The 27,728-nt window shown below is 38.6% G+C and overlaps 1 protein-coding gene across 11 annotated transcripts in view; it reads right to left on the bottom strand.

Annotated features, from left to right (window-relative positions):
* Positions 1 to 27,728, bottom strand: part of PTPRA (protein tyrosine phosphatase receptor type A) — a 201,433-nt gene that overhangs the window by 33,584 nt on the left and 140,121 nt on the right. For all 11 annotated transcript variants that reach the window (XM_072619794.1, XM_072619787.1, XM_072619796.1 and 8 more), the window contains 2 exons: positions 10,914 to 10,992; positions 10,228 to 10,605 (listed from right to left, as the gene is read on the bottom strand). In XM_072619794.1, coding sequence (XP_072475895.1) covers positions 10,228 to 10,605; positions 10,914 to 10,992 — 457 coding nt within the window. The remainder of the gene's footprint in view (positions 1 to 10,227; positions 10,606 to 10,913; positions 10,993 to 27,728) is intronic.

The following is a 27,728-nucleotide window of genomic DNA, read 5'->3' on the forward strand; positions in this document are numbered from 1 at the left end:
ATTTTAGGAGAAAACATGTACTGGAGATTTCAGCTGCAATTCAGGTAGAAAGGCTCCATGATCTTTAGGGTGTAGTGACAAAGCATATTGCCAAGTATCTTCTTTTATGTTTTATTCTTTAATATTATTTCCAATGATAAAATCATAGGCATTTATGAAACAGAATCATTTGACAATGACAAGGGCTGTGTGGCTAGAACTTTGTCTTCTAGATGTTCCATAGCTGTGGCTACTGAGGAGGCAGAGGCTACAGTAACTGCAGAAGTAGTGGCTGAGGGTGCGAAGCCACGACAGCAGAGTACAGGCAGCAACCTAGTTGAATTGTTCCAACATTCCCCTCCAAACAACTTTAAAATAGCTCCTCAAATCAAATTTTGTAGTGGCAGAGCCAAAAAAAAGTCAGAATGACACATTTTTTGTAGCCTAAGTCAACTTAAGAGGTTGGCAGGAGAGGTCTATGACACCAGGGTGGGGGCTGGTTAGAGTACAAAAGTAGCATCAGCAGGGGGCCTTTGAGGTGGCTGAAACAGTGGCAGTGGCAGCAGCTTTGGGATCTCTCAGCCAAGACATGGTAAGGGGGTTAGACTACTGATCAGAAAGAGATTACAGGGGACCCTTTGGTGGCACTGGGTATAGATGGTGCTGACTGGCAACTCTACTGCTGTACATGCAGTTCTGGGTCACAGTTCCAAATCACAGTTCTGAGAGGTGCACTGAAGTCTGGGGCTGCAGAAGTGCTCAGCAGGAGTCCTTCCTGGGTAAAGATCAGAGGATAAACCAGGAGAGCAGAGGCCATACCTTTCCTAGGATCACATGACCTTGGAAGCATTAAACTTACAGATACCCAGAACTAACTCTGAAACAGCAACGTGAACAACCTGAAGCTTCTGACAGTGCTCTGTCCTCCCTGGGAGTTCAGCCCAACTTTAACATATAGTTAAAAGACAAAGCAAAATAAAGCAAAAGCAAATGCAAAAAACCCCAAAAAACAAAACACCACACACACACACAATCCCCCTCAAAAAAACCCAAACCCAAAACAAAACAAACTAAAGCAAAAAACACAGAACACACAAAGCTGATGTGGTGACAGGGAAGACCAACACGTACTCTGAAGAAGACAACAGTGTGAAGACAGCTACAGACAAAGCCTCAAAGAAAAATGCTAACTAGACACAAGTCCAGCAAGAATTCCTGGAAGAGCGAAAAAAAGAGATAAGAATGGTACGGGAAAAATGAGAAAAAGAAATGACAGGGAAGCAAGAAAATTATGAAAAAAGAATTAACAGCTTAGTGAAGAAGGTACAAGAAATACTGAAGAAAATATCTTAAAAAACAGAATTGGCTTAATAGGTTTAAAAAAGGCATAAAAGTTTCACTGAAAAAAGAACTCCTTTAAAAGCAGAATAGGCCAAAGGGAAAAGAAGGTACAAAAAAAATCAAAGAAAATAATGCATTACAAATTACAACTAGAATGGGGAAAAATAATTCATTGTTGGTGGATCTGTGAGCTGATCTAACCATTTTGGAGAAAAATTTGGAATTATGCCCGAAGAGTTACTGAGTTGCTTATACCCTTTGACCCAGCAATGACACTATTAGGTCTGTTTCCCACGATGATTAAAAAAAATAGAAAAGAACCTACATGTTATAAAATATTTACAGCAGCTCTCTTTGTGGGGGCAAAGAGCAGGAAATTACAGAGATGCCTGTCTCCGGGGGAATGGTTACACAAATTGTGGCACATGTTCATATCAGAACACTTCTCTGCCATAAGAAATGATGAGCTCGATGATTTTAGGGAATCATGGAGGGACCTCCATGAAATAATGAAGACCAGAACCAAGAATAGTATATACAGTAACAGCAGCATTACTTTGAGAACTTTGAGCAACCAAGTCATTCTGACCATTATAAATACCCAAATTAACCACAAAGATTCTATGAAAAAAGATGCTGTTTGAATCCAGAAAAAGAGCTGATTTATACATATATAATATGTATAAATATGTATGTGTATATATATATGTGCACACACACTGATGTCTGTCTAATGGTAGCCATCTCAAAATTTGGAATGGGGGGGAGGAAAAAAAGTCACATGTTAACCCTGCCATATATCTGAAAGGAATAGCAAGTTGTACATAATGGATCTGCAATTTCAGGTGCAATCCTCTGTTGTTATGGAAATGCTTGTTTTATTTCTTAAGCTCAGAATAAAATAAATAAATAAAACAAGATAAAATTTAAAAAGTTACAGCTGACAGGTGGAAGCTAATGATTTCATGAAACATCAAGAAACAAAATAAAGTCAAAAGAATGAATAAAAGAAAATGTGAAATATCTTATCAAAAAAACAGCTGAAAATAGATCAGAGAGATTACTTAAGAATTATTGGGCTACCTGAAAGCCATGATCAAAAAAAGATAAAAAAAATATACATCATATTTCAAGAAATAATCAAGGAAAACTGCCCTAATATCTTAGAAATAGAAATTAAAAGAACCTACCAATCACCTCCTTAAAGAGTTTCCAAGTTTAAAATTCCCAGGAACATTACAGCCAAATTCCAGAGCTCCCAAATCAAGGAAAAAATATTTCAAGTAGCCAGAAAGAAACAGCTCAAATATTGTAGAGCCACAATCTGAATCACACAAGTTTGGCAGTTTCCACATTAAAGGATAGGAGGACTTGGAATATGATATTCTTGAAGAAAAAGGAACTAAGATTACAACCAAGAATAACCTACCCAGAAAAATGGAATACAATCATTTAGGGGGGAAATTGACACTTAATGTAATAGAAAATTTTCAAGTATTCCTGAGGAAAAGATCAGAGCTGAATGGAAAATCTGACATTCAAATGCAAGACTCAAGGGAAGTATAAAAAAGGTAAACATGAAAGAGAAATCATAACGGACTTAATATGGTTAAACTATTTACATTCCTATTTGGGAAGATGATATTTGCAACTTCTAAGAATTTTATAGGTATCTATATAGACAGAGAGTACAAGTGTGAGTCAATTACATTGGTTTGATCTCCCAAAAAAATAAAAATAAAGGGTTGAGAAAAAGGGATGCAATGGAGGAGGAAAGAGAGAGGTAAAATTCTCTCAAATAAAAAACGAATGTAAGGAAGAGCCTTTACAATGGAGGAGAAAATAGGGAAGCTGCAGGCAATGCTTGAACCTCACTCTTATTAGAACTGATTAAAAGAGGGAAGAATACATATACACACACTCAGTTGGGTATAGAAATCTATCTTACCCAATAGGGAAACAGGATGGGGGAAGGGGTTATGAGAAACGGAGGAGGGGTGGTGATTAAGGGAGACAATAGTCAGAAGTAAAGGAAATTTTTGAGGAGGGATAGAATAAAGAGAGAGAGGGAAAGATAAACCAAAAGAAAAAGGATGGAGGGAAATACACAATTAGTAATTATATGAACGTGAATGGAATGAGCTCACTCATAAAATGTAAGCAGATAGCAAACTGGAATAGGAACCAAATCCAACATTATGCTGTTTACAAGAGACACACATACATAGAGTTAAAATAAAGGGCTGAAGTGGAATCTAATATGCTTCAGCTGAAGCAAAAAAGGCAGGGGTAGCAATCATGACAAAGCAAAAGCAAAAATAGACCTAACTAAAAGTGTAAAACTACTTTTTGCTAAAAGTTATCACAGACAATGAAGTAATACCAAAAAATTTTAAGGGCGAATTTCTCTGATAAAGGCCTCATCTCTCAAATACATGGGACACTGAGTAAAATTTATAAGAGCCATTCCCCAACTGATAAATGATCAAAGGATATGAACTGGCAGTTTTCAGAAGAAGAAACTAAAACTATCTATAATCATATAAAAATGTTCTAAATCACTGCTGATTAGAGAAATGCAAATTAAACCAACTCTGAGGTATACCTCACACCTATAAGAAATGTTGGAGAGGATGAAGGAAAATAGGCATACTAATGAACTGTTAGTGGAGTAGTGAACTGGTTAAAGCATTCTGGAGAATAATTTAGAGCTAGGCCTACAGGGCTATAAAACTATATATACCTTTTGACCAGCAATACCATTATTAGGGCTGTATTCCAAAGACATCAAATAAAAAGGAAAAGGACCTATATACACAAATATATTTATAGCAGTTCCTTTTTGTGATGACAAAGAATTGGATATCAAGGGAATGCTCATCAATTAGGCAATGGCTGAACAAATTATGCATGGCATATGATTGTGATGGAATACTATTTTAAGAAATAATGAGAGGTGCAAAGGGCTATAAAAGCATGCATACCCTTTGACATAGCAATACTATTATTATGTCTGTATCCCAAAAAAAGATAAAAAACAAAAAGGAAAAGGACCTAAATATTTATAGCAGCTCTTTTCTGGGGGTAAGGAATTAGAAACTGAGGGCATGCCTATCAGCTGGGGAATGGGTGAAGAAGTTGCAGTATGTGATTATGATGGAATACTATTGTATTATAAGAAATCATGCACAGGATGCTCCCAGAAAAACCCAGAAAGACTTGCATGGGCTAATGCAAAGTGAAATGTACTGTGTACCAAGTAACACCAATGCTGTAAGATGATCAGCTGTAAATGCCTTGGTTATTCTCAACAATACAATGATCCAAGATGACTTACGACAAAAAATGCTAACCATCCCCAGAGAAAGAACTGATGGTGTCTGAATACAGATTGAAGCATACTTTTTTGTCTATGTTTTCTTTCACAAAAATGACTGTTATGGATATGTTTCATATGACTATAGATGTATAACCTATATTGAAATCCTTGCCTTCTCAATGAAGGGGGATGTGGAGGGAGAGAATTTGGAACTCAAAAGTTTTAAAAACATGTTAAAAATTGTTTTTACATGTAACTGGGGAAAAATAAAATACTAAATAAATACCAAAAAAAATTTAAAAAAAGTATCGGAGGAAGGGGTTCAGAAAAAATAAGGTTTATGACCTTTATGAACTGAAAGTGAAGTAGGACAAAGTGGGAGATTATTATGCACAGTAACAGCAGTCGTAATGATGATCAGTTATGAAAGACTTGGCTAACTCTGATCAAATAATGATCCAAGACAATTCCAAAAGACACATAATGAAAAATGTTATCCACCTTCAGAGACAGAACTGCTAAACTGAGTACAAAGTGAACTATAATTTTCTAGCTTTCTTTATTTTTTCTTTAACTTCTTTATACACACACACACACACACACACACATACACACACATCTTGTGATAGGGCTAATGTGGAAATAGGTTTGCATGATTTCACATATAACTGATATACTGCTTGGTTCTCAGTGGGTGGGGGAGGGCATGGGAGGGTGGGAGAGAATTTGGAACTCAAAATTTTAAAAGAAAAGAATGTTAAAAATAAATAGTATTTTTTTTAAATAAAAGAAGTGGCCAGGTCATTTTTCCACAAGGGTTCATTACTTGGATGATAGGAAAATTTCAATTGTCTGGACACTGGAGCTCTCTTTCTGCCAAAATTATAATTATATCTTTTTAAAGGAAGAGAAATTGACATTATTCTGGACCTGACTTTCACTAACCAAGAGGAACTTGGCTGCTGAAACAGAAATAATGAGAACCTGGGGAAGACTCTTCATGAACGATGGGAATTGAGAACAGTGCCCAGAGGATGATGATTATGAGTTGAACCACATAGGTAACATTCTGTAAATTAAATCTGGTCTCTCTCTCCCAGGAGACAAAGAAATAAGGGAACTTCCCTCACTAGCCATTTCTGAAAAGACAAATGAGCTTTTGTACCTTTTATATAAGACATAGATGAAACGTTTCAAAACCAGAGCACATGCTAACTTTCTACCAGAGATCCTCAAGAATTTCCTCACTTATTTCAGAAGGAATATCCAGGGACTGTTTCTAGTAGGCAACTCTTTCCCAATGAATTCCAAAAATATTTACTAAGCACCTACTATGTGATCAGCATTGGAAATACAAAAATAAATCATAATAGACCCTGCTCTTTAAGCAATATATAACAAAATTTTAGGCTGGGGAAGACAGGGGCACAAGTAGCACAGGGGCTCTTTGGCTTCCAAGTCTATATTTAACTAAAATTTCTCTCTCCAAAGTTGCTAGTGATCTCTTAATTGTCAAATTTAATGGTTATTTTCCCAGTTCTTATTCTTCTCAACCCCTCTGCAGTATTTTTCATTGCTGCCTACCCTCTCCTTTCAGATACTCACTCCCCTGTGAGTACACCACTACTCTCTCTTAATTTTCTTCCTATGTATTTGACAGTTTCTTCTTTGTCTCCTCTGCAGGCTCACTATCCCTATCACAATCCCTAATGGTGGGTGTTTTCTAAACCCTTGATCTGGACTGACTCTCTTTCCCTCCCTCTCTCATTTGATGACTTTGCTAGCTCCTATGATGTTAATTATCACCTCTATGCACATGACTCCCAAATTTATAAATCTAGCCCTAGATCCTTTCCTGAGAGCCTGCAGAACATTTCCAGCTGTCTACTGGATATTTCAAATTGTATGTCTGAGAGGCATCTCACACTCAACATGTCCAAGACAGAATGGATGATCTTTCCCTCCCCGCCCCCGCCCCTCACCCCTTTCAAAACCTTCCTTATTCTTTTTTTATTTTTTTATTTTTATTTTGTAATGTTTAACAATCACTGCCATACAATTGCGATTTTATCCCTCCCCACCTACTCCCCACTACCCCCCTCCCTCCCCACGACTGCATACAATTCTGTATAGATTCTACATATACTTTCCTATTGAGTATATTTTCACTATAGTCATGCTATGTAGTCAGACTAAGATAAATGAAAGAAATCGTATAACAAATCAGAACATGATACACAAACACATACACATACACAAACATGATCTGCTACAATATGTGAGTGACTTCCATATTTCTCTCTCTGAGTGTGGCAGGCATTTTGCCTTGAGATCCTCCATTGGGATTTTTTTTTTTTTTTTGGTAAGAAGTTCTTGTGTTATTACAAAAATCTAAGTCTACCAGAAAAAACTCTCACACACTGTGGTTGTTGCTGTGCATAAAGTTCTCCTGGTTCTGCTCCTTTCACTCAGCATCAGGTCATATAAGTCCTTCCAGGCCTCTCTGAAGTCTTCTTGTTCATCATTTCTTATGGCACAATAGTACTCCATTACATTCATATACCATAATTTATTCAGCCATTCCCCAATTGATGGACATCCCCTTGACTTCCAGTTTTTGGCAACTACATAGAGTGCTGCTATAAATATTTTTGTACATGTGGGACCCTTTCCCATTTTTATGATCTCTTGGGGATATAGTCCTAGTAGCGATATTGCTGGGTCAAAGGGTATGCACATTTTTGTAGCCCTTTGGGCATAGTTCCAAATTGCTCTCCAGAATGGTTGGATGCGCTCGCAGCTCCACCAACAATGAATTAGTGTTCCAACTTTCCCACATCCTCTCCAGCATTTATCATTTTCTTGTTCTGTCATGTTTGCCAATCTTATAGGTGTGATGTGGTACCTCAGAGTTGTTTTGATTTGCATCTCTCTAACCAATAGTGATTTAGAGCATTTTTTCATATGATTATAGATAGCTTTAATTTCTTCCTCTGAAACCTTCCTTATTCTTAAACAAGAACACTGCCTTTCTTTTAGTCACCCAGGTAAGCACCCTTAGTATTCTACTTGACTTGTCACTCTCCTTTACCTTAAATGCCAAACCAGTTGCCAAATCTTGCCATTTCTACCTTTGCAACATTTTTTATATCTGTCTCCTTCTCTCTACCCACATAGCCATTACCTTAATTCAGGCCCTCATGTCTCCAAATAAATATTTCTGCCTTAAGTATCTTTCCTCTTCAATTTATATGTACACACGTCACTTTTAGGAAAAGTGATTTTCCTAAGGCACAAGTCTGACCATACTACTTTCCAACTCAATAAACCTCAAGTGGTTCCTGGTTGTCTCTGGGATTAAATAATCTTCTGTTTGGCTTTTAAAGCTCTTTACAAGCTGGCCTCACCCTACCTTTCTTACTTTATTATTCAATATTCCATTCTTTTACTCTCCGGTCCAATCAAGCAGTCCTTGCTGTTCCTAGAGAGTCTAGGAGATGGATGCTCCATTTCTCATCTAAACATCTAGAAATCAACTTCTCCTTACAACTACCTGGTTTCCTCCAAAACTCTCTTTAAGCACACTTTCTATGAGAACTGTTTCTTGACTCCACCCCCAGCAGTGGCTAGTGCCCCACTCCAATTTACATACATACTCATTTATGTACATATTATTATTCCCTTCCCCCCCAAACAGAATACGAGCTCCTCATGGGAGACTTTTATCTTCATGTTCATACCCCTAAGACTTAGTATAGCATCTGGCACAAAGCAGATGCTTAATAATTGCTTATGGATGACTGATAACATGAAGAAGAATGATAAATATAAAGGAGAAGTAAGATAAAATACCTGTAAGAGGTGCTTTGAGGAAGGAAAAAACATTTTCAGTTCTGTTTGTATGTGGGGAGATGGTAATAAGTTTGGAATTAAGAGAAGAATTGCAGAATAGGGGAGCTCTGAAAAGGAGAAATTATAGAGAAGAGAAGGCAGTTGAGCAAAGAATCAAGAGAGGCCTGTACCTCTAGCGGGGGTGGGGAACCTGTGGCCTCAAGGCCACTCAAGGACTTCTAGGCCCTTGGGTGCAGCCTTTTGACTGAGTCCAAGTTTTACAAAACAAATTCTTTAATTGATGGGATTTGTTCTGTGAAATTTGAATTCAGTCAAAGGGCTGCACTTGAGGACCTAGAAGGCCACAGGCTGCCTCAAGGTTGAAGGTTTCCCACCCCTGCATGGGGCAGAAAGAGGATAAAGAGCCAGCAAAGGAGACAAGACTGGCTAGAAAGAAAGGAAGGAGTAGCAGTACTGACAGTGGAGTTTCACAAAAGCCATGACACATCAAGGATAGTTCAAGAGAGGCCCTGAAGGAAAAGTGAACAATCCACAATGCTTGTGATTGTAGAGAGGTCAAAGAGGATGAGGATAGAAGTCCACTGTATTTAGGGATACAAGTATAAGTACTGAAGTTTCTGGGGATGATGGAAGGGGAGGCTTAGCCAGGGGTCAGAGAGGAGTGACTAGGCGTTAGTATATAACAGCAAAGGTTCAATAAAGGGTGGTAGAGTTGGATGGCATGAAGGTCAAAGGAAGAGAGATTGCTGAGTGATGATGGCAGAGCAAAGGCCTGCAGCTGCAGTGGAAGCAGTGTGATCCAATGGCTAGAAACGTAGCAGATTCAACATTGACAAAGTGTGGGGGACACAAGATGTTAGGAGGTGTAGCTTGATTAGCTAGAACCTTGTTCTGATGGGTGGTTCTAGGAAGAAGGGGAGGGAAGAAGTATATATTAAGCACCTAATTAATAAGGTTCAGGCACTGTGCTAAGCACTTAACTAATATTATTTCATTTGATCCTTAAAAACAACCCTGGGATGTCGGTGCTATTGTTATTCCCATTTTGAAGATGAGGAAACTGAGGCAGATGGAGCTTGAGTGATTGGCTCAGGATCACACAGTCAGTAAGTGTCTCAGGGAAGATTTGAATTCAGGTCTGTCTAGACTCCAAGCCCAGTGCTTTCTCTATCACTGGTATTGTTTTCAGTGAACTAACAGATTTGGCAGAGGAAATGAAAACTGCTTTTTCATGATGGCAGTGCTCTAAGGTCTCAGGAATAGGAAATGAGAGTCTCTGTGGAGCCTTGGGTCTAGGAAACATAAAAAACATTCCGAAGGAACATTGGGCACATCCTTAGTGGACTGAAAATACAAATTAGAGCAGTGGGAAGACCATTTGTACAGTGAGAGACGTTAAGCGCTAGACAGAATGGGTGACCAAGATAATTGTGAAATCATCATCTCTGGGAATCTTTTTAAGAAAGAGTTACAGTTCTCACTGGTTGACTAAAGTGAGGTCCTGCCCAAAGTGGAAAAATGAATGAGATGACCTTCAGGATCCTCTTTCTTTAGCCCTCTCATGATTCTATGCTGAGTAGAAATTCTGAATATTTCCTAATTTGGTCTTCATGAAATTGTCTTAGGCAGTTTGATTTTAATGCCAGAATATCTGCAGTAAGAAAACACAAGGAAGAGGTTTATCTAAAGAGTAAATAAATTCCCAAATATGAAAGAACAAAGAACTTTTCCAGTACCTGAAGGGGTGAAGGTATCTGGTGTTGTTACTGCGGTGCTAAAATTCTGCTCCCAGGGCTCTGTCTTGGCATCTGTAAACCCAGCATCAGGAAGCCAAGTTCCATTTGGAGAAAGTGAGGTCACATTAGACTCTGCCACCTCTGTCCTTGTAGTCACATTGATAATAGAGTTTGATGAGTTGACAGTTGTTATATAAGTAGGTTCCAGGATTACAGGTGGGCTGAGTGTTGGTGTTGTAGAAAGAGAAGTCAATGAAGAGTTTCGACTGAAATCCTTGGAGCTCATGGTTTCCCCTTTATCAGGCTCTGTGGTTGATGCTTTAACTGATCTTATAGATGTGGATGAGGTAACTCCTACTGAAGGCGACACTGCAAACACTAAAGCACAAGGAAACATCACATCAAGGTACAACACAGCTACCAAAAGCTAGGCAAAAAGAAGTGGTTGCTATGGCACAGACTCGGAAATTGTTATAGCCCTAGGAGAGATCAGCTGCACAGCTGTTTATTCTTTAATTGAGGTGGTCTTTCCTACAGGGGCCCATTAGCAGAAGACAGTGGGAAATATCCTTTTCATTTAGCCCCTAAAATGAATATTTTTGGGGGTAGGGTTCTTAGCTACATCTTTACTTTAGGGATGAAAGCAAGAACGTACAAGATTTACTCAGAAATAAGGAAAGCCTTACCTGTTGTGGCATTGCTGGCACTGAGGCATGTCAGGCCACTGCTGAGCAAAATTAGAAAGAACCAGGAATCCATGTTGATCTGAAAAAACAATAAGCCACCTTAGAAGATGTCTCAGGTTAATGTGTCCACATGTGAGTTAGCCATTCACAAAGGTGAACCTGAAGTTTATAAACTGGAGGCTAACAATCCTCCAATAAATAGAAGCTTCAGAACCTGGAGGCCAGAGCAGAAAATGGAGCCACTCTCAGACAAAGCCAGTGAGATAACCACAGAATGGGTAAAATTGTTGCAGCAGTTGTTCTCCCAATGGATAGAGTGCTGCTGCTAATGCTAATGAGACTATGGTACTTCCTAACCTCAGCCACAGATCTTGAATCTTTCATCACCTTTTATCAAATCACTGCTTATACGGTGCCATGCCTCTGTCTTGGATTACTCCTACCATTCGCTGCCCTTTACCTTCCTACATTTATGCTGCTAAATGATGGTAGAGGAAATCATGCAATCTTTCTGACTAGATCACTAAGATTTACACTACATAATCTCAACGGGGCCCTAAGTGCATCTAGGCAATCCTACTATACCTCCCTTACTGACTCAATATCCCACTCCCTATGGCAGCTCTCCTTCCTCAAATATCCACTTGCCCCCACTCTCTTAACTAAGAACCTTGTCTCATATTTTACAGAAAGAACTGAGGCTGTGAACTCCCTCTTCTCGTATCACTCAAGTGCCTTCTTCCATTCTCTCCTCCTTCACCTGGGTCTCACATGATGAAGTGGCTTTACCCTTTACCAAGGCCGGGCCCTCTACTTGTTCAAGTGATCTCATTATATCCATGTTCTTCAGCAAATTACCCCCTCTGTTATCCCTTATTTCACTTATTTTCATCTCTTCCTTTCTACTGCCTACAAACAGACCCATGCTTCCTCTATCCTGAAAATTAAATAAAACTCTCACTTCATTCTTCCATCCCTGTTAACTGTTGTTCAATCTTTTCTGCCCTTTCTGGCCAAACTCTCTGTAAAGGCTATTTACAATAGATGACTCCACTTTTTCTCCTCTCATGCTCTTCTTAACTCCTTCTGATCTTATCATTCCACTGAACTGCTCTCTCCAAACTTACTACTGATCTCTTAGATGCCAAATCCAATGACCTTTTCTCAATCCTCATTCTCCTTGACCTCTTTGCACCCTTTGACATTGTTGATCACTCTCCTCAATGCTCTTTTCTTTTGGAACACTGCTCTTTCCTGCCTCTCCTTCTTATCGGAGGTGTCCCTCAGGGTTCTGTCCTGGGTCCTCTACATTACTTCACTTGGTGATCTTACCAGCTCCAATGGATTTAATTACCGTCTTTATACTGATGATTCTCAACTCTATCTTTCTTACCATTTCATATCTCCAACTGTCTCTCACATATCTCAAACTGGATGTACAGCAGATATCTTAAACTATGTCCAAAAGAGAACTCATTACCTTCCCCCTAAATTCTCCTCATTACTGTGGAGGATAATACCCTCCCAGTTCCCCAAGTTTGTAACCTATGAATTATCCTGGATTCTTCACTATCTTTCAATACCATGCGCCCCCCCAACCTCCCAATTCCAAGCTGTTGTCAAGGATCTGCTGGTTCTGCTTTTGCAAAGTCTCTCACTGCCACACTGCCACAACTCTATGTAGGTCCTCGTTATCTCATGCCCAGACTACTGTAACAGCCTGTTGGTGAGTTTTCATGCCATAAGTCTCCACCCACTGTAGTCCATCCAAAATCCTCTGTGTTCAAAGTTCTTCATATCCTGACCCTAACTTTCCAGTCTTCTTACACCAAGTATCACTCTTCACTGACATACTATGCAATCCAGTGACACTGGCCTCCTGGCCCTTCTTAGAATAAGACACTCCCACCTCCAGACATTTCCACTAGCTGCTCCCCATGCCAGGAGGGTTCTGTCACCTTATCTTGGCCTCTTGGCTTCTATGAAGCCCCAGCTAAAATCCCATCTTCTACAGGAAGTCTTTTCCAATCCCTCTTAATTCTAGCGCCTTCTCTCTGTTGCCTGTTCCAATGGATCCTGTACGCAGCTTGTCTTTATATAGGTATTTGCATGTTGTTACATGTTTGCATTAGAAAGTGAGTTCCTTGAGAACAGGGGGTGTCTTTTACCTTTCTTTGTATCCTCAGCACTTAGCATGGTACCTGGCAAACAGAAGGCACTTAAAAAATGTTTCATGTGTGACCCAAGTTCAAATCTGGCCACAGACACTTAATGGCTGTGTGACCCTGAGCAAGTCTCCTAACCCCATTTGCCTCAGTTTCCTCTTCTGTAAAATGAGCTAGAGAAGATGTTCATCCAGCCATCTCTTTTATGATCACTTTGATGAAGCTTAAAGGGATAGAGGGGCAGCTAGGTAGGACAGTACATACATAGAGTGCTGGGTCTGGAGTCAGGAAGACTCATCTTCCTGAGTTCAAACCTGGCTGCGGACACTTACTATGTGACCCTGGACAAGTCACTTAACCCTGTTTGCCTCACTTTCCTCATCTGTAAAATGAGCTAGAGGAGAAAATGGTAACCTACTCCAGTATCTCTGCCAAGAAAACCACAAATACAGCCATGAAGAGTCAGATATGATTGAAAAAGACTGAACAATAAAGGATAGAGACAAGACCTATGATTTCATTGGTATAGAGAAGTTCTGGGAAAGGTAACTTCCTCTACTCTGCAGACTGATGCTTCTTCTGTAATTTATAGTGTTAGAGAGTAGCCTGGAACACCGAGAAGTTAAATGACTTGCTAATCACACAGCCAGCATATCTCAGCCAAGTCTCCCTGGCTCTCTGTCCTCTATGCTAATATATTCCAAGGGAAAGGGTTTCCTGATGAACAGTTTTCTGGTCTGGCATAGTGTAAAGAGTCTCAGATTTGGACTTGGAGAGCTGTGCTCAAATGCTGGCAAACAGGGGCAAGTCACCTAATCTCTTTGAGCTTTGGTAACATGTGGATCCTAATACTGGTGCTATCACTACCTCAAAGGGTTGTTGTGAGGATCAAATGAGATAATGCATGAAAAGTACTTTCTAAACCATTAAGCTCTCCATATAAGCTCCTCTATTAGAATAAAGAGCTCTTCATTCTTCCTTCTAGGCTATATCTATTACATTTATATCATCCACCTAGTGGCACAGAATGAACTTTCAATACAATAAATTGAAAGCTAGTCATAGTGGTTGTAAGTTTATCTCCACCTCCAACCTCCTTTAGGATCAGAACAGCAGTAAACAAGCTCTGAGTAACAAATGATATCCATAATAATTTGTTTTAATATATGAGTTAGAAGGTGTCTTGTATTAAGAGGTAGCATGGCAGAGTGGTTATACAATGTTGGATTTGGAGTCAGGGTGATACAGGTTTAAGTTCTGCCTCTGGCACATGAGCTGTGTAACCCTGGGCTCACTTAAATCTCTCAGTATTCCAGGCAACTGTAGAAGGCTATAAGTTACAGAAACATGGAAGGCTTGCATTGGTTAAGGAAGCTTCCACAGAGGAGTACTCACACTATGAAATCACAGATTTGTTCAGGGGAAAGGAGGTATCTTGTATCGTGGTTATTTACAGACATGTCCAGTTTTCCACTCATTTATAAGCTCTAGGTAAGCAAGAACCCTGTTAATAGCTAAGCTTTGTATCTTGACACACTTAAATCATAATTTCTTAACTTGAATAAGGGTATGTCACATGTTGTAGGCATTCATTTGAAACAAAATATCAGCCTTTTGGGGAATATGGAGATTAGTTACATATCAATGATTTTTCCCTCCTCTCTCCAATGTGAGAGGAGGTTATAATATTTAGGTCTAATTCTAAGATACTTTTGTTTCTGCTTACTCCTCAAAAGATTCTTTTTTTTCCTTGCTCTTCATTCTCTATTCGGTGCCTCTCCCCAACCTTCTGGGCACTAAATGCTAGAGGTAATTAAAGGCACTGCTGTATGACTTTTCTGGATTGTACGCATCTCTTCCCTCCTGTACTAAGAAATGAGAGCTGATTAGGTAGTCATCCTGCCACTTCTTTAAGAGACAACAGACTGATCAAAGATTGATGTAATTCTATATTTCAAGAGAACCTAAGTGAAGATGGATATTCAAGTACACCAGCTTTTCATTTAGGGAAAAAAAATTTTGCAATCCACAAACCTGTGGCAATATTGGCTGTAGAGAGTACACATGCAGCAAGAAATAAGAGATGAGTCATGCAACGTGGGAAGTTCCCTGCTTTGTGTGACACAATGGAAATCACATATTGTACCCCACCCTCCCTCCACAGCTTGAGTCTCAGTATGGCAAAGTTTTCCAAACTGCAGGGCGGTCTCCCTTGGCCTCCACCACTCCTCCACCCCTCACTGTCAAGAGGAAAAGAGAACTGGAGGCACGTGAAGCAAATGCCAAAATTACTGTATATTTCCAGTACAAAGCCCACTAAATATACCCATTTTATTTTTAAACTATGAAAACAAAGTTAAAATCAAAGCCAATAAAATCAGGACTAATATGGAGAACTCATTCCAACTAATGGGGAACAGAGTACAGAGATTATTTAATGCAAATGTTTAAGCCTAAAAAAAATGTGTTCTATTCTGACTATGGGCAAATAAAGAATTCTATTCTTTGTCAAATAAAGGATACAAATATTACTACTTATTTGAAACATTTTATTTATATAAAAGAGTTTTCTGCTATGATTATTTTAAAGAAAACATACTGGATTAGTAATTGCAAAGGAGGGACAGGCAGGTGGCACAGTGAATACAGCACTTGGCCTGGAGTCAGAGCCCTGAGTTCAAACCCAGTCTGTGTGACTCTGGGCTCATCACTCAAACCTGTCGACTCAGTTTCCTCAACTGCAGAATGAGCTGGAAAAGGAAATAACATACTACTCTATTATCTTTGTCAAGAGAACCTCAAATAGGGTCATGAAAAGTTGGACATGACTGAAACAACTAACAACAACTGAAAAAGAATCATAAAAGCAGCACTATCATCAATGATACCATGTTTTGAGAAACTGCACTTGAAGAAAAAAAAGTCCACCCCCCATCATATTATTATGGTCCCTATTTTTAGAAGTTGTGAACATGAAAATCATGAAGCATTTTAAATCAGCAAATAGCTGTGTGTATTTTTACTGTATGTTTAAATGTTATACAGTTAAAATAAATCCTTAATTCTATTTGAAAACAATGTAAGCTAAGAAAATTGTTTGCATAGTTTTCTGAAAAGCATGGAATAGGACCTCTACTCACCCCATATATTTAATCAGCTGTAAGTCTCTCTACCTCCATTATATCACTTGCATCTCTTGCCTTCTCTTCAGTCATACAGATGTCTCTACCCCTTAATGACCCCAGGGTAGCTTAACTTTCTGCCACTTAATAATCTTCAAATATGGGTAATCTCTAACTCTAATCTATCTACTCAGACCCCTGGACTTCCAAACATCACTGGAGGAAATAATGCAATTGCACTGATTTCACTGATAAGTTTTATGCTGCATAATCCCAGGTGGACTCTCACTGATGTATGAGAATTCTTCTATTCAACAAAACTCATTTCCCCAGTGACTTCTGAACTTCTTCCTTTTAAGACTCGTCTCATTTATTTCTTTAAAAAAAATCTGTATTGGTATTTTGTTTTATATATCACCTACATTTCCTAGTGCAGCCCTCTGCCACCCCCTTCTACAATTATCCTTAATTTTTCTTTTATAAAAATATAGATTTTAATGATTTTTTGTTTTTCCATCACCTTGATTTTCCCCTTGTTTTCTTCCCTCTACCCCCTTCCCAGTCATTCCACATAATGATTTTTTTTAAAAGAAAAACTATAGAGGAAGAGAAAAAAAATCTAGTAATACATAAAAAAAAAAAAATCTGATAATTGCTATGGTCCACACCCATGGGTTCCTTTCCCTGACCTCTTCAAAAGAATGGAGAAAAGTATCTTCTCATAGCTCTATGGAATTAAGTTTGGTCTTTGTAATTTTGCGACATCCATCTTCAATTATTCCTATCTTGCTATTTACCAGACCTGATCCCATCACTGACCGGCATAGGAGCTTCAACCTGCTCCAATCTGGGTCATTTTGCTGCTCCTGAGGCAACCTGGTAGGACTCGTGAGGGCTCACCATATTGATACTGGATGTAGGTTGGACACCTGATCAACTCAGTCCACTGCAGCTCAGAACTCTCAAACTCAAGAGATACATCGGCCTCATGCCAAGTGGCCTGAACTATAAGCTATATGCTACCATGTCTGACTCATATTAAACTCTTCTGTGGTTCTTGTTTCATTAATTCATATGTCTTTTTACCTGTATTTATCATATTTGCTGTTTTTTACTGCACAACAATATTCTATTATGTTCTTCTATCACAATTTTCTGAGCCAATCCACAAATCAAAAGGCAAGTACTTTGTTTTACTACCAGTAAAAATTCTGCTATAAATATTTTGGTATATATGGAAATATAAACAAAATATTTTTAATTTACATAAATATATATTTTAGTGTATATGGAGATATTCTTTTTGTCAGTGACCCCCTTGTGCTAGGTAAATACCTAGAAATGGTATTTTATCCTAGTCATTTTATTTGCCTAACTCCAAACTGATTTCCTATATTATTATACTGATGAACAGATTAGAATGCCTGTCTTTCCACAGTCTCCAACACAGAATACTCATCTTTTGTCATCTTTGTCAATTTGCTATGTGTGAACCATCCTTTACAATAAAAGGGAAAAAAGGGGGAAAAAACAGCAAAAATTACCCATCACACAGGAAAATTCCCTCACCTCTACAAAGAAGGGAGAGAAAAGCCTCTCCATCTCTTTCTCTGGAATCATGCTTGGTCACTACACACTTGGTCACAGCTTTTACTTTCATTTTTTTTTCTACTTATATTGTTGCAGTCATTGTGTATATTGTTTTCCTGAGTTTGCATCAGTTCTTACATGTCTTGCCATGCTTCCCTGCATTCATCACATATATTGTTTCTTATAGCACAGGAACATTCCACTATAATCATATTTGGGAGTCTTCTGTTTCATTAAAGATCCATTTTTCCCTTTGTAGCATCATACTCAGTTTTGATGGATGTTATTCTTGGCTGTAAGCCCGTATCTTTTACCTTCTAGAACACTGTATTTCAAGTTTTCCATTCCTTTAAAGGGGTGGCTGCTAAATTATGTGTGATCCCAACTACGGGTCTGCAATACTTGAATTTCTTTTTCCTGGCCACATTCAGTATTGTTCTCTGATGTGGAAGCTCTCGATCTTGGCTATGATGTTCCTAGGAGTTTCATTTTGAGACTTCTTTCAGGAAGTCACTGGAGGGTTCTTTCTAATTTTACTTTGCCCTTTGGTTCTAGGAGATCTGGGAAGTTACTGACATTAACAGAGCTTGTCACAGTATTGTAAGCACATTGATAGATGCCAATGCAACAACAGGTCACTTGTGACTTTAATCCCATTACCTTCTAAAAGATAACCAGAGTTTTGTAGCAGAAAGGCAGGCAAAAAGAGCTGGGATGGGAGAGACAGAAAATCCAGTGTGACAGGAGACTTGTTGTTTAATCTAATCGTAACATCAGCTTCCCTATCCTTTTTTAATTCACCTATTTTCCCCAAATCAAATAGATAATTGGAAGACACCAATTTCTCACAGCAAGTTATCCTATGTTCACAGCATACAAATCCAGAATTACCCCTCATTCTCTTTCAGAAGTAAACACTTATAAAGTTATTACCATCAGCATAGAATCTTGGTTATTTTAACAAAGAATTGAGAAATACCATGATGTCATGTCCTTACAGTCACCAAGCACAAGTTCCAGGCTGCAGTTGAGGCAAGAATCACAAGTGCTAGATTTAAAGTCAAATCTGAACCAGCTAATAAACTGAAGCCTAGAAACATGTTATAGGCAGAAAAAAAAAGGGGTCAGATTCCTAATTCTCTGGGAAATTGAAGAAATAGTCTTGACAACATCTTCTTGCTTGAAAGACATTTTTCAGTTTTCAGAGGAAAATGGCTTTTTAAAAATTGTTTTTATTTCTATCTTTGTTTTTATACCACCTACGTTTTCAAATATATTCTTACTTAATGATCAATCATTGTAATCAAGAATAAAGAAGAGAAAAAGGTAGTTTAACAAAATGAAACTCTATCATATGCAACATTCCACTCACAATCTCGCACTTCTTCCAAAAAGGGAGGGAGGAGCATTTTCAAATCTACTCTTTAGACTCAAGCTTGATCAATGTAACTAAACAACATTCCAATTCGGATTTTTGCTGTTTTTCCATTTTCCTTTCCATGACTGTGGCCACTATGCACAATGCTCTCTTGCTTCTGCTTGCTTTACTGCATCAGTTCTTGTGAGATTTCATGGAGTTCCTCGTACCCAACATTTCTTATGGCCCAATAACATACCTCATATTCATCTACTATTTAGCTATTCCCCAATTGAAGGGCACCCACTTTGCAATCATAAAACAACTACTACTGTGAATATTTTGGTTTATACATGGAACCTTTTTTTCCTTCCTTTTGACCTTCATGGGGTATATGTCCATCAATGGAACTTCTGGATCAAAGGGTATGGACATTTTAGTTACTTTCTTAGCATCATACCAAATTGCTAGAAAACAGCTCATTAGAAGATGGGGATATCTAGTGTGCTTTGTATTAGAGATTTGTCCTGGTCTCCCCCATCAGGAACACAGAGCACTACCTCAAAGCAGGGGTTCTGGCAATGCAATCCTCCTAATACTATACAAGCATAATTCACAAAGAAATTCTAGAGCCAAAGAATCACAAAAACTTGAATTTGGAAGAGATTATCTAGTCTAACACATACCTGAACAGGAATTTCCCTACAACATAACCAAAAGGTCATTCATCTCCTACTTGCAGACCTCCAGTGGTGGAGAACTCACCTTTTGTTACAACCTATTTTATTTTTGGTCAGTTCTAACTGTTGTGAAATTTTTCCTTGCATTGAGTCTAAATATGTCTCTCTGTATTTTCCACTTATTGCTTCTAGTTCTTCTCTGAGGGACAAAGTAGAATCTCAGTTGGAAGGAAACTTAGAGGTCATTTAGCCCAGCCAGAGCCTGAATAAGATCTCTAACAAATGGTGACCTAGCTTCTGTGTGAGAACCTAAAATTATAAAGACTCCACCCCCTCCTAAAATGATCCATTTATATTTTCTTTTTTTTCCCACCTCTTTTACATGTAAGCTTTTTATCTGGAATGATCTTAAGTCACTGCACAAGTAAACTTCCTTCCTATTCTTAGGTGCTGACATCAGTCTCACTGAACTCCCAGGAAAGACTGTAAAAAGCCTTCATTCATACGTATGTTAGAGGCAGAAAGAGGCCATTATGGCTCTGATGATAAAAAAAAAAAAAGAACAACATTAAGGTAGAAGACATGAAAAGCAAAAACTTTGCATGTGCTCAATACAAACAGCTTTTGTAAGTGAAAATAGCATGAAGGGATTATTGAGAAGTGATTGTTATAGAAAAAACAATATGCATCAATAACACTAAAAAAAAAAAAAAAAAGGAAACAGAGGTTGCCCTCTCCTTCCTGCTTTCTGCCTATATCACATTCTAGCTTGAATTATAAGTATATGTATAAATCTACAAAATCCTTATCAGGATTTATGTAATTAAACTTTTGTTTAGAGAATAGCAACTGTCACTTGTTGTTCAGTCATTTTTAGTTGTGTCTGACTCTCTGCAACTCCATTCGAGGTTTTCTTGGCAGAGATACTGGAGTGGTTCACCATTTCCTTCTCCAGCTCATTTTACACATGAGGAAACTGAGGCAAACAGGGTTAAGTGATTTGCCCAGGGTCACACAGCTAGTAAATGTCTGTGACCACATTTGAACTCAGAAAGATGAGTCTTCCTGACTCCAGGCCCAGCACTCTATCCACCGTATCACCTGGCTGTCCTTGGCAACGTTCATAGAAACCAGTACTTCCTTGTAATAATGTATTATGCACATTTTAGAATAACAATTTTTTTTAAAAAGCAACTAATGCATAGTACATCCTGAATGTTTACTGTAGAACTTCAGGTATGCTTGTCTCTAACATACTAAGACTTCATTATCACCATCATTCCAGTTTTCAAATCCTGAGTCAAGTGCCAAAAAAAATAATCCCATGCCAATTTCATTTATTTTGCAAGTAATTATTATAGCACAGCCTTTGATAAAAACCACACCAAAACAAACAAACAAAAAAATCAACTCATTTAAAAACATCTGTAGTAAGGACTCCAGCATCTGGGATAAGAATTCACTGTTTGAAAAAAACTGCTAGGAAAACTGAATAATAGTGTGGAAGAAACTGGGCATAGACCAATGCCAGACACCATACACAAGAATGAAGTCCAAATGGGTACATGATCTAGGTATAAACGCTGATACTATAAACAAATTAGGGGAGCAAGGAATAGTGTATTTGTCAGATTTATGGAGAATGGAGAAATTTATGACCAAAAGAGAGATAGAGAACATTATGAAGCACAAAATGGATAATTTTGATTATATTAAACTGAAAAGTTTTTGCACAAACAAATCCAATGCAACCAAGTTTAGGAGAAAAGCAGAAAACTGGGGAAGAATTTTTACCACTAGTGTCTGTGACAGAGGTCTCGATACTAAAATATATAGAGAACTGAGGCAAATGTACAAGAATACAAGTCATTCCCTAATTGATAAATGGTCAAAGGATATGAACAGGAAGTTTTCAGAGGAAGAAATTAAAGCTATCTATAGTCAAATGAAAAAAATACTCTAAATCACTATTAATTAGGGAGATGCAAATCAAAACAACTCTGAGGTACCACATTACACCTGTCTTATTGGCTAACATGACAAAACAGGAAGATTATAAATGTTGAAGAAGATGTAGGAGAGTTGAAACACTAATTCATTGTTGGTGGAGCTGTGAGCTGATCCAACCATTCTGGAGAGCAATGTGGAACTATGCCCAAAGGGCTAAAAGAACTCTTTGACCCAGCAATATCACTTCCAGGACTGTATCCCAAAGAGATCATAAGAAAGTGAGAAAAGGTCGCACATGTACAAATATATTTGTAGTAGCTCTCTTTGTGGTAGCCAAGAACTGGAAAATGAGGAAATGCCCATCAATTGGGGAAAGGCTAAACAAGATGTGGTATATGAATGTAATGGAATACTATTGTGCTATAAGAAATGATGAACAGGAGGACTTCAGAAAAGCCTGGAAAGACTTATATGAACTGAGGCTGAGTAAAATGAGCAGAACCAGGAGAACACTGTACACAGTAACAGCCACAGGGTGAGAGGAAAACATTCCCAAAGGACTCTTGAAGCAAAATGCCATCCACATCCAGAGAAAAAACTATGGAATTAGAACGCAGAATGAAGCAGACTATTTTCTCCTGTGTTATGTTTTGGTTTGGTTTTTCCTTATGGTTTCTCCCATTCATTTTAATTCTTCTAAGCAACATGAGTAATGTGAAAATGTGTTTAATAAGAATTTATGTGTAGAACCCATATAAGATTGCACGCTGTCACAGGGAGGAAGTGGACAGGGAGGGGGAAAAAATTTAAGAAGTGATTGTTGAAAACTGAAAACAAATAAATTAATTTAAAAAAAAGAAACATCTGCAGTGACCCAGATTCACAGCACTTCTGTTCGCTGATTCCTATCTTCTGGAAGGGAAACTAGGATATTCGCACTCAGGTAGGACAGTGATCTTGATTTTCATTGAGCTGGGTGCTAAAGCTGTGTTTGTGATCGTGTGTGTGTGTGTGTGTGTGTGTGTGTGCGTGTGTGTGTGTGTGTGTGCACGTTGTGTCCAGTGGCCATCTGGAACTTAAAGTTTAGCGACTAGACTCTAGTCTGTCAGATCACAGGAAGCCAGATCCAGATGTAAGATGGCATGGAGAAAAGTATAACCTTCATAGATGGGTGTGGATCACATCCCTACCAAATTCAACCATAATATCAGTGGTACAAGCAGAGGCATACAGAGACAGTACAACCTGGATGGTAAAATGTACGGCTGAGGTACTGAAGGTCTCCAACATGACCTGTATCATGTCTTCTCTGTTGGCTTTTGGTGAGTTGCTGTGAGCAGCACAGGGTCCTCTTCATGGGTCATATAGGGCTCAATGTACCAAGTATGGTGCCAGATCTCTATGTCTTCCCAGTTGTTAATAATATTCAATGAGAAACATTCAGGGTCAGAATACTTTTCTTGCTCTGGGTTTCATCCCCTATAGATGTTTGGGGTACACAGCAAAGGAAAGGAAAATAGCTGAAGGGGCATTAATCAATCATTGAATCAATAAATATTGAAGTGCCTACCATATGCCAATGTCCCTGTATTGAAGACTATGTGTTGGGGAATAAGGTGTAAGAAGACTGGAAAGCAAGAAGGGGGCTAGGTTATGAAGGGCTTTGAATGCCAAATAGCATTTCCTGGTGGTAACAGAAAGCCACTGGAATTTACTATGTGTTGGGGGGTGATATGAAAGAACTTTAATTTTAGGAAATTCACTTTAGTGGCTGAATGGAGGATTGGACTGGAGAGAGACTTGGGGCTGGCAGACCTACCATCATCTCCTGAAAAGCCAGTTTATACATTTTGGAGCCAATGTCAGCTATGAGGGCAGCAAAACTTTGGCGAATTTAAACTGAGGTAATGTAGCACCCCAGAGGCAGGTAGAAAGTCTAGTGCATGCTGAGTGGAGAAGTTCACAGCTACCTTTAGCTTTTCAACAGGTCTGACTATTAAGAAGATTTTCTTTACCTGGAGCTGAAATATGTTTGCAATTTCTACCTACTGTTCTTAGTTCTCTGGGACCAAAGGGATCAAGTTTAATACTAGTACCCCTTCTTCAACATCTCCTCATCATGTCTTTCTCTACTTGGACCTCTATCCCCACCTCTACGCCCTCATAACTTTGGCCTCCAGCCCTAGTTACTCCACAAAGGTAGGATAAGTACCTTTCTGCTTTACCTTGCCAGGGCTCTGGTCATCTCCTCAACATGTCTTCTCAAGGGCACCTATACCTCCCACCTTCAGCCTTTATCCCCCTGATCTATATGTGGTCTCTTCTCCAATTAGAATATAAGTTCCTTGAGGGCAGAGACTATCTTGCTTGTATTTGTATCCTTAGAACTTAACCAATGTCTGTCACAAAGTAAGTAGCAAATAGATATTTTACCTCTCCATCGTAAGAGAGTTTATTAGGTTAACTGTCTCTGGTTCCTTCAGCTGAACTTGGAATGCTATGTGGCCTTATCTTCCTCCCATTTTGGTTTCCCTTCTAGACATGTTCTGGCCTATCAGTAATGCTGTTCTTAAAATATGGTGCTCACAACAAAATACAATGTGCTAGATTTTAGTGTGGCCAGGACAGAGTAGTAGACTGATTACATCCCTATTCAAGTCCACTACTGATATTCCCTAAGATCAGGTTAGTTTTTCTAGTTTCCCAATAACACTATGGACTCATATTGAGCTTCAATCCACTGAGACCTTTAGTAGCTCTTTACAGAAATTGTCACAGTGATGCTTCTCCCATCTTGTACTTGTGCAATATGAACAAATGATGGATACTATATTTATATCTATGAGGAGATCTGAAAGGAAATCACAGAAGGCCCTGAATTCCAAGCAAAGGAGTCTGGCTTTTATTCTACAGGTGACGGGGAGCCACTGAACGTATTCAAGCAAGGCAGAGCTTACATCAGAATATCATTTTAGCAACCTGCACAGTTTAAAGGGAATTGAGGTTAAGGAAAGGAAGACCATGAAGTCAACAAGCATTTATTATGTGACTACTACATACCAGGCATTGTGCTAAGAGCTGGGTATAGAAATATAAGCAAAAAGAAAGACAGTTGCTACCCTTGAAGCGCTCATCTATGATAAGTCTAATGGAAGTGACCACATGAAAACAACTATGTACAAACAAGACATAACACAAGACAAATCCGAGATAATCATCAGAGGGAAGACACTAGATATAGATATGATATACTTCTGGAATTTTTTTCTTTCCAGCTAAACTTTATCCTGCCAAGCTACTCAACCATGCTAGTATTAGTGAAAAAGTGAGAGGGAGGGCTGACCAGGATGCACCCCTACCTCCAACTCTGGAAAGATCTGGCCTTCAAAGGAGGCCAAGTTTCAGTAACCTGGTTGAAAGAATGCTAGACTAGGATTCTAGGGGAAGCTGGATTCTATTTCTTGCAGTGACACTTATACTGGAGCCCTGTTTCCTCCTCTATTAAATGAAGAGAATGGACAAAATGGTCTCTGAGGTCCTTTCTAGCTCTAAGTACTCATCTATGAGTTTGGGGTCCATTTGATCCCACCCTGGCTCATCCTCATCTTCAGTTAAGATTTGAATAAGTATGCCTCCATAAACTTGGGCAAGTTACTCCTCAAGTTTTAGGGCCTCAGTTTCCTGCTCCATAAATTGAAAGGCAAGATAATTCTCTAAAACCCCTTCTTGAACAAACAAGAAACAGGTTTTTGTAGGGGATAGCTTCAAACTCCTTTTGATACCCTTCTCTGAAAGGTTGTTTGATTTTGGGGTTACTATTCCATCCTCACTTTGCAGCAATCAGGCTTCTTAGATGCTAAGTATAAAGAAACACCTGAGCTTAAAAGTTAGTTGTTGTTTTTAATGAGTTAAACTAGGAAGCTACCAAATAGCCACTTCCTCTGATGGGTGACATTGTAATTGGCAGCTGTCTCAGCAGCAACCTTGTGCTGTCTTGAGGTCTCTCTCCTCATCTCTTATACCTGTTTCATTCCCAGCTAGGGGAGAATTTATTGCTGCTTTACCCAGACATGGTTTGTGATAAATTACAACTATTCTATAACTTAAAATCTTCAGATGGTTTTCTGGAACTTAAGTGACATGCTTGGGGTCAGAGGCAGGATTTGAATCCAGATTTCTAAGTATTATGTCACTGAATAATTCACTTTACTCACAAAAATCCTAGAGAGTAGACAGGGCAAGTATTATCTACATTTTATTCAGGGGTACAGTAACTTTGTTTTGGTGACAACAAGGAAGGAGCAGAGCCAGAAAAGGAACCCAAAGACTGAATAAATCCAGTGCTCTTTTCTCTCATTTAAAGATTTAATTTTTTTCTCAATTATATGTAAAAATAATTTTTAACATTTGTTTTTTAAAATCTTGAGTTCCAAATTCTCTCTCCTTCCCTCCCCTCTTCTCTCCTTGAGAAGGCAAGCAATTTGATGTAGATTATGCATGCTCAGTCATACAGAACACATTTCCATATTAGCCATATTATAAAAGAAAACAATTTTTTTTAAAAAGTCAAGAAAAATAAAGTTTTTAAAAAAGTATGCTATGATCTGCATTCAGACTCCAACAATCTCTTCTCTGGAGGTAGATAGCATTTTTCATCCCCTTCAGATTTGTGTTGGATCATTGTATTGCCCAGAAGAGCTAAGTCATTCACAACTGATCAGCTGTACAATATTTTCAGTGCTCTTTCTAATCTGCAAAACAACCCTCAGGTGACTGACCCCTCCCTTGAGGATGAAATGAATATGAGAGCAACTTGGAGATGGGGCTATGCTTAACTTGCTTTCTTGTCTAGTCATGTCTTACCTGTGCTGTAGGGTCTAGTTGAGGCACAGAGAAAGACAGATGGGCTCTATCTAAATTCTCGTTTCGCATCTGTAACATGAGAACTGGATGGCCTCAAAGGTTTCTTCCAGCTCTTAATCTTTGTTCTTACGATCCAGTTCCAATGATCACATCTTCTATGACACCATTCCAGACTGCACTAACCCCTCCCTTCTTTGAATAAATTTCTAAAGCACTTACTGGCCAAACTTTTCATTTCGAAACTTAACTGTATATTGCCTTACTAATTTATTCTTAACTCTGTCATGTGTGCTTGTCATGTCTCCCAAACAAGATGATAGAGTCCTTGAAGACAGAGGCCATGTCTTGTATTTCTCTTCTAATATAACCTTCCTCTACTCTTACAACTAAGTAGGTACAATACTAGGTAGAAGTTCAATTATTAGAGGAATAAAAGTGATTAAAGATCACAACAGAATTGTGGTGGTAGAAATGGGCAGAAAAGCAATGCTTCAAATATTAGATCAAGACAACATGACTTTATGGTCTGAAAAAAAAAACAAACTATGGGAATTGTGAAGGGATCCCATGGCCTCCTCTTGGGATTTTATGAGGGATTTCACAGAGGGTTTTAGGAAGAAAATGTCTGAAAACCCAATAGTTCAGAGGCTGTGATTCACAAATAATTATTTTAAGAAAATGTAGTGTAAATCAGGAATATTACAGCCCCCCAACAAGGACACAAGACCAATTTTATGTCATGAAAACATTGCTGATGGACTCAACTGCTAATTAAGACGATATTGCTTTTCTCAAGGCTTCTCATTAATCATATCCCAATCACAAGCACAAGACATAGCATGTCAGAAAATAACGTTGTGTTATTCCCTCAGTGACAGTCTCCTAATCCCTTTCATTTACCAGGAAATATAGTATTAGCAACACAATCTCTGCCTACGCACTTCAAGCTCTAACGCTTCCAAGAAAATGCTCTTGTCATTTGCTCTCGTCATTATGGTTTACTTTAAAGTCAAGCTCCAGGTTCTCCCAAAGCCCAGAATCCTCAGCAGTGGTCTCCAGGTGCTCAGACTAAAGGATGTAGTAACACA

This window comes from Notamacropus eugenii, chromosome 6 (assembly GCF_028372415.1).
Source record: "Notamacropus eugenii isolate mMacEug1 chromosome 6, mMacEug1.pri_v2, whole genome shotgun sequence".
NCBI lineage: Eukaryota > Metazoa > Chordata > Mammalia > Diprotodontia > Macropodidae > Notamacropus > Notamacropus eugenii.